Source organism: Neofelis nebulosa, chromosome 10, assembly GCF_028018385.1.
Source record: "Neofelis nebulosa isolate mNeoNeb1 chromosome 10, mNeoNeb1.pri, whole genome shotgun sequence".
Lineage (NCBI taxonomy): Eukaryota > Metazoa > Chordata > Mammalia > Carnivora > Felidae > Neofelis > Neofelis nebulosa.
This window is the reverse complement of record NC_080791.1, coordinates 62383288-62392030: the sequence shown is the minus strand read 5'-3', so window position 1 is coordinate 62392030 and position 8743 is coordinate 62383288. Positions and strand designations below refer to the sequence as shown.

At 40.2% G+C, this 8743-nt stretch overlaps 1 protein-coding gene across 1 annotated transcript; it reads right to left on the bottom strand.

Annotated features, from left to right (window-relative positions):
• Nucleotides 1–7023: 7023 nt before the first annotated feature.
• On the bottom strand, nucleotides 7024–8006 carry LOC131486597 (olfactory receptor 56B1-like). The gene is given in 2 exon segments (XM_058686504.1): nucleotides 7024–7634; nucleotides 7637–8006. Coding segments are annotated over 2 exon segments (981 nt in total).
• Between the last annotated feature and the right edge of the window lie 737 nt (nucleotides 8007–8743).

Sequence of the window (8743 nt, the reverse complement as noted above, 5' to 3'; positions counted from 1 at the left end):
CTCAGAAAGCGGGAAGGCTGGAGGACAAAGGGAGGGAGAGCTGCTGAGCCCCCGGACGGCAGAGCTCAGCTTGGCGGGGAACAAAGGCGCTCGCCAGCACCATCTCCCCCACCCATCCCCCAGCCAAAATCCCAAAGGGAACCAGTTCCTGCCAGGGAACTTGCTCCCTCCGGGCAAACACCCAACTCTGTGCTTCTGCGGAATCAAACCTCCGGCAGCGGATCTGACTCCCTCCCACTGCCACAGGGCCCCTCCTGAAGTGGATCACCTAAAGAGAAGTGAGCTAAGCCTGCCCCTCCTGCCCCCGTGCACCTTGCCTACCCACCCCAGCTAATATGCCAGATCCCCAGCACCACAAGCCTGCCAGTGTGCAAGTAGTCCAGAAGGGCCACGCCATCCCACAGTGAATCCTGCCCCTAGGAGAGGGGAAGAGAAGGCACACACCAGTCTGACTGTGGCCCCAGCGGTGGGCTGGGGGCAGACATCAGGTCGGACTGCGGCCCCGCCCACCAACTCCAGTTATACACCACAGCACAGGGGAAGTGCCCTGCAGGTCCTCCCCACTCCAGGGACTATCCAAAATGACCAAACGGAAGAACTCCCCTCAGAAGAATCTCCAGGAAATAACAACAGCTAATGAACCGATCAAAAAGGCTTTAAATAATATAACAGAAAGTGAATTTGGAATAATAGTCATAAAATTAATCACTGGGCTTGAAAACAGTATACAGGACAGCAGAGAATCTCTTGCCACAGAGATCAAGGGACTAAGGAACAGTCACGAGGAGCTGAAAAGCGCTTTAAACGAAATGCAAAACAAAATGGAAACGACCACAGCTCGGATTGAAGAGGCAGAGGGGAGAATAGGTGAACTAGAAGATAAAGTTATGGAAAAAGAGGAAGCTGAGAGAAAGAGAGATAAAAAAATCCAGGAGTATGAGAGGAAAATTAGAGAACTAAGTGATACACTAAAAAGAAATAATATACGCATAATTGGTATCCCAGAGGAGGAAGAGAGAGGGAAAGGTGCTGAAGGGGTACTTTAAGAAATTATAGCTGAGAACTTCCCTGAACTGGGGAAGGAGAAAGGCATTGAAATCCAAGAGGCACAGAGAACTCCCTTCAGACGTAACTTGAATCGATCTTCTGCACGACATATCATAGTGAAATTGGCAAAATACAAGGATAAAGAGAAAATTCTGAAAGCAGCAAGGGATAAACATGCCCTCACATACAAAGGGAGACCTATAAGACTCGTGACTGATCTCTCTTTTGAAACTTGGCAGGCCAGAAAGGCTTGGCACGATATCTTCAGTGTGCTAAACAGAAAAAATATGCAGCTGACAATCCTTTATCCAGCAAGTCTGTCATTTAGAATAGAAGGAGAGATAAAGGTCTTCTCAAACAAACAAAAACTGAAGGAATTTGTCACCACTAAACCAGCCCTACAAGAGATCCTAAGGGGGAACCTGTGAGACAAAGTACCAGAAACATCACTACAAGCATAAAACATACAGACAACACAATGACTCTAAACCCGTATCTTTCTATAATAACACTGAATGTAAATGGATTAAATGTGCCAACCAAAAGACATAGGGTATCAGAATGGATAAAAAAACAAGACCCATCTATTTGCCGTCTACAAGAGACTCATTTTAGATCTGAGGACACCTTTAGATTGAGAGTGAGGGGATGGAGAACTATTTATCATGCTAGTGGAAGCCAAAAGAAAGCTGGAGTAGCCATACTTATATCAGACAAACTAGACTTTAAATTAAAGGCTGTAACAAGAGATGAAGAAGGGCATTATATAATAATTACAGGGTCTATCCATCAGGAAGAGCTAACAATTATAAATGTCTATGCGCCGAATACCGGAGCCCCCAAATATATAAAACAATTACTCATAAACATAAGCAACCTTATTGATAAGAATGTGGTAATTGCAGGGGACTATAACACCCCACTTACAGAAATGGATAGATCATCTAGACACACAGTCAATAAAGAAACAAGGGTCCTGAATGATACATTGGATCAGATGGACTTGACAGATATATTTAGAACTCTGCATCCCAAAGCAACAGAATATACTTTCTTCTCGAGTGCACATGGAACATTCTCCAAGATAGATCATATACTGGGTCACAAAACAGCCCTTCATAAGTTTACAAGAATTGAAATTATACCATGCATACTTTCAGACCACAATGCTATGAAGCTTGAAATCAACCACGGGAAAAAGTATGGAAAACCTCCAAAAGCTTGGAGGTTAAAGAACACCCTACTAAAGAATGAGTGGGTCAACCAGGCAATTAGAGAAGAAATTAAAAAATATATGGAAACAAACGAAAATGAAAATACGACAATCCAAATGCTTTGGGACGCAGCGAAGGCAGTCCTGAGAGGAAAATACATTGCAATCCAGGCCTATCTCAAGAAACAAGAAAAATCCCAAATACAAAATCTAACATCACACCTAAAGGAAATAGAAGCAGAACAGCAAAGGCAGCCTAAACCCAGCAGAAGAAGAGAAATCATAAAGATCAGAGCAGAAACAAACAATATAGAATCTAAAAAAACGGTAGAGCAGATCAACGAAACCAAGAGTTGGTTTTTTGAAAAAATAAACAAAATTGACAAACCTCTAGCCAGGCTTCTCAAAAAGAAAAGGGAGATGACCCAAATAGATAAAATCATGAATGAAAATGGAATGATTACAACCAATCCCTCAGAGATACAAACAATTATCAGGGAATACTATGAAAAATTATATGCCAACAAATTGGACAACCTGGAAGAAATGGACAAATTCCTAAACACCCACACTCTTCCAAAACTCAATCAGGAGGAAATAGAAAGCTTGAACAGACCCATAACCAGCGAAGAAATTGAATCGGTTATCAAAAATCTCCCAACAAATAAGAGTCCAGGACCAGATGGCTTCCCAGGGGAGTTCTACCAGACATTTAAAGCAGAGATAATACCTATCCTTCTCAAGCTATTCCAAGAAATAGAAGGGAAGGAAAACTTCCAGACTCATTCTATGAAGCCAGTATTACTTTGATTCCTAAACCAGACAGAGACCCAGTAAAAAAAGAGAACTAGAGGCCAATATCCCTGATGAATATGGATGCAAAAATTCTCAATAAGATACTAACAAATCGAATTCAACGGCATATAAAAAGAATTATTCACCATGATCAAGTGGGATTCATTCCTGGGATACAGGGCTGGTTCAACATTCGCAAATCGATCAACGTGATACATCACATTAACAAAAAAAAAGAGAAGAACCATATGATCCTGTCAATCGATGCAGAAAAGGCCTTTGACAAAATCCAGCACCCTTTCTTAATAAAAACCCTTGAGGGGCGCCTGGGTGGTGCAGTCGGTTAAGCGTCCGACTTCAGCCAGGTCACGATCTCGCGGTCTGTGAGTTTGAGCCCCGCGTCAGGCTCTGGGCTGATGGCTCGGAGCCTGGAGCCTGTTTCCGATTCTGTGTCTCCCTCTCTCTCTGCCCCTCCCCCGTTCATGCTCTGTCTCTCTCTGTCCCAAAAAAAATAAAAAATAAAAAATAAAAAAAATAAAAACCCTTGAGAAAGTCGGGATAGAAGGAACATACTTAAAGATCATAAAAGCCATTTATGAAAAGCCCACAGCTAACATCATCCTCAATGGGGAAAAACTGAGAGCTTTTTTCCGGAGATCAGGAACACAACAGGGATGCCCACTCTCAATGCTGTTGTTTAACATAGTGCTGGAAGTTCTAGCGTCAGCAATCAGACAACAAAAGGAAATCAAAGGCATCAAAATTGGCAAAGATGAAGTCAAGCTTTCGCTTTTTGCAGATGACATGATATTATACATGGAAAATCCGATAGACTCCACCAAAAGTCTGCTAGAACTGATACATGAATTCAGCAAAGTTGCCGGATACAAAATCAATGTACAGAAATCAGTTGCATTCTTATACACTAACAATGAAGCAACAGAAAGACAAATAAAGAAACTGATCCCATTCACAATTGCACCAAGAAGCATAAAATACCTAGGAATAAATCTAACCAAAGATGTAAAAGATCTGTATGCTGAAAACTATAGAAAGCTTATGCAGGTAATTGAAGAAGATATAAAGAAATGGAAAGACATTCCCTGCTCATGGATTGGAAGAATAAATATTGTCAAAATGTCAATACTACCCAAAGCTATCTACACATTCAATGCAATCCCAATCAAAATTGCACCAGCATTCTTCTCGAAACTAGAACAAGCAATCCTAAAATTCATATGGAACCACAAAAGGCCCCGAATAGCCAAAGTAATTTTGAAGAAGAAGACCAAAGCAGGAGGCATCACAATCCCAGACTTTAGCCTCTACTACAAAGCTGTCATCATCAAGACAGCACAAAACAGACACATAGACCAACGGAATAAAATAGAAACCCCAGAACTAGACCCACAAACGTATGGCCAACTCATCTTTGACAAAGCAGGAAAGAACATCCAATGGAAAAAAGACAGTCTCTTTAACAAATGGTGCTGGGAGAACTGGACAGCAACATGCAGAAGGTTGAAACTAGACCACTTTCTCACACCATTCACAAAAATAAACTCAAAATGGATAAAGGACCTGAATGTGAGACAGGAAACCATCAAAACCTTAGAGGAGAAAGCAGGAAAAGACCTCTCTGACCTCAGCCGTAGCAATCTCTTACTCGACACATCCCCAAAGGCAAGGGAATTAAAAGCAAAAGTGAATTACTGGGACCTTATGAAGATAAAAAGCTTCTGCACAGCAAAGGAAACAACCGACAAAACTAAAAGGCAACCAACGGAATGGGAAAAGATATTTGCAAATGACATATCGGACAAAGGGCTAGTATCCAAAATCTATAAAGAGCTCACCAAACTCCACACCCGAAAAACAAATAACCCAGTGAAGAAATGGGCAGAAAACATGAATAGACACTTCTCTAAAGAAGACATCCGGATGGCCAACAGGCACATGAAAAGATGTTCAACGTCGCTCCTTATCAGGGAAATACAAATCAAAACCACACTCAGATATCACCTCACGCCAGTCAGAGTGGCCGAAATGAACAAATCAGGAGTCTATAGATGCTGGAGAGGATGTGGAGAAAAGGGAACCCTCTTGCACTGTTGGTGGGAATGCAAATTGGTGCAGCCGCTCTGGAAAGCAGTGTGGAGGTTCCTCAAAAAATTAAAAATAGACCTACCCTATGACCCAGCAATAGCACTGCTAGGAATTTATCCAAGGGATACAGGAGTACTGATGCATAGGGGCACTTGTACCCCAATGTTTATAGCAGCACTCTCAACAATCGCCAAATTATGGAAAGAGCCTAAATGTCCATCAACTGATGAATGGATAAAGAAATTGTGGTTTATATACACAATGGAATACTACGTGGCAATGAGAAAAAATGAAATGTGGACTTTTGTAGCAACGTGGATGGAACTGGAGAGTGTGATGCTAAGTGAAATAAGCCATACAGAGAAAGATAGATACCATATGGTTTCACTCTTATGTGGATCCTGAGAAACGTAACAGAAACCCATGGGGGAGGGGAAGGAAAAAAAAAAAAGAGATTAGAGTGGGAGAGAGCCAAAGCATAAGAGACTGTTAAAAACTGAGAACAAACTGAGGGTTGATGGGGGGTGGGAGGGAGGGCAGGGTGGGTGATGGGTATTGAGGAGGGCACCTTTTGGGATGAGCACTGGGTGTTGCATGGAAACCAATTTGACAGTAAATTTCATATATTAAAAAACAAATAAAAAAAAAGAATTCCAATGATAAAGTAGGTAAAGAAAATACAAAGAAAGTGCAAAGAAACAGTAAGATGACAAAAGTGGAACAAATATATTGATTTGTCAGGAAATATAAATTATATAAACTGCACATTAATTTAAATATAATTCTAATTAAGTTTTAATATTATATATGTGGAACAAAAGATATATCAGAATGAAAACTATATACAAAAGTTTAAAAACTGCCACACACACACACACACACACACACACATTTATTTTAGGTAAACAGAATACCAAACAATTGGGGAGAATATATTAAGATCAGAAAAAGAGAATTCTAACAAAACTCTTAGGTCAAGATCACTCTGGGGAAATAAAAAGCTTGATAGTGTGTACTAAGCTAATTGTGTCATACTGTTTCATTTCCAGCTTTGATAAGGTGTCTTTACAACACAAACCATAAAAACAATTATTCACTTTCTCAGTTTATTAATACAAAAGGAAAGTTTTAAAATGAGAGTTTCTCAAATTTACACTTAAATCATATGGCAACTAGCTAAAATGACTTTGCCATTTTCTGTTTAAAGTAAATGGTTTATTCATAATTTAAAATTTTAGCTTTGGAATTTCAAGGAGCGTATTAATGTTCAGTGTGTATAAAAGCATCAAATATGACCTTAGAATAGAAAAAATGTTTTTCATTGAAAGCCAGAATTGCCAATAGGCTTTTATCTTTAGACTTACTAAATCTATCTGTATCTTTTGGGTTCTGTTTATCGAAGTCTGGTCATCTTGCTTATTCCATCTCAAGCGCCATCATAGACTGATTTGGCTTTGTTCATCTGAAGTATATTCTATTCCTCCCTCTGTAGACACTGGAATGACACTTGTTCAGTCAGACAGACATTGTTCCCAAGGTACAGCTATCTATAAACAAGCATGATCTGTAACTCATGTCCCAATCACTTATTTCTTGGTTGTGTTTTTTTTATGTTAATTTTTATTTACAGGGAGAGATATAAATCATAAATTCTAGTTTTTATTCATTTGGTTTGGTAGAAAATACTTCTCCTCCAATATATTCAGCTCTTGTCAATATTTTGGAGCTAATTGGAATGTTTTTGTTGTTGTTGTTTCCAGATGCTTATACAATGTGAAAAAGATATCTCAAAGGCAATTCACTTCCCCCTTCATATTTGAAATTCTACTATCCGTCTTAGAAGGAGCTGAAGTTCATGTACATCATGGAGAAGGTCTCTGGTGCCTTGTTTTCTTTTCTAAGCTCAAACAAAACACCTTTTGGAAGCCTGCCCTAAGTTCTTTAGTCCTAAGTGCATAAACCATAGGGTTGAGGGAAGGGGGGATGATGTTGTGCAGCACATTGAGTAGAACTGGAACCAAAGGGGCCTTAGTTTCTGCCAGTTGAGTTACTGAAATCACTACAACAACAGTGTAGAAGAAGAGGATAAGGATCAGATGGGAGCTACAAGTGCTCAGAGCTTTGGAGGCAGCTTCAGCAGAATTCAGTTTAAGTACAGAGCGCAGAATCAAAATGTATGACAATATTATAAGACCTAGGTCACTCCCCATTCCAAGCCATGCCAGAACCAATTGGCAGATGCTGTTTGGCCTCCAGTCGTCACAAGCCAGGCTGGTGACCCCAAGGTTAGAGCACAGGCAGTGCTCAATCTCATTCCTGGAACAATAATTACGCTGGGCTGCTAGCACTGGCACTGGAAGGGAAAGAAAACCGTTTCTTAGTACCATGAACACAGTAGCTCTTAAGATTAAGGCCTTGGTGACGATTGATGGGTAGTGAAGAGGGTGACAAATAGCTATGTATCTATCAAATCCATGCAGAGGAAGATACCAGACTCCATGCCCACAAAGCAGTGAATGGCATAGATCTGAGCAAAACACTCAGGAAGGCTGATGACCTTGGCATCAAACCAGAAGATGGCCAGGATCTTGGGCATGATGGTGGTGGCCAGGCCCATGTCCACCACAGAGAGGATGCCTAGGAAAGAGTACATAGGCTGCTGAAGAGCAGGGTCCTGGCAGATGGTGACGAGGATGAGGATATTAGCACCAATTGCTGAGAGGTAGAGTAGTGCCAATGGTAAGGAGAGCCAGTGTTGCCAGCTGTGAATGCCTGGGAGTCCCATCAGGATGAACTCAGACACCTGGAACTTGGAGCTATTAGGGCCTTTCAGAGATGCAGACATTGTTTCCTAAGAGAAAAAAAAAGATGGGTTTCAATGTTGCTTTCTTTGAGCCATATTATCATCAAACATTATTTTTAACCTATCTCCACATAGCATAGTTGGTGCTGTAACCAAATGAACTCTGTTGTACATCCCTTACTGTAATTTAAGATAAAGTACCATGAAGTTCTGGGGTTTTTATAGTAGAAAGTAAATTTGTAAGGAGCAATTATCACAGTTGACTATTGAGGGACAGTGCAGCATGTGTCTCACATCTCCATTTGCTTATCCTCAGTTATCTCAATTTGGGACCATCACATACATAGGATTCTACTTTTTTTTCTTTTTGAATTTTCTTTATTTCCTCAGAAATTTTGTGGAATCAAGTGGATGTGTTTGTTTTCTTCATATTTGTCTCAATATTACTTCAGGTTTTTATTAATTAACAACACGGAAAATTTTTTAAAATACAAAAATATGGAGACGAAATTTTCTAGCTGTACTATTCAGGGTTGTTATAGAAGTCCATTTATGTTTTATATAGCCTCCACAAATTTTATACCACAGACTATAAAGATTTTCACGCGTAAGTATGGTGCAAATTGGAAGAGAAATAACTTTAAAAATTTTTTTAATGTTTATTTATTATTTTGAGAAAGACAGACAGAGTGTGAGCAGGGAAGGGGCAGAGAGAGAGTGAGACAGAGAATCCGAAGAAGGCTCCAGACTCTGAACTGTCAGCACAGAGTCCAATGCTG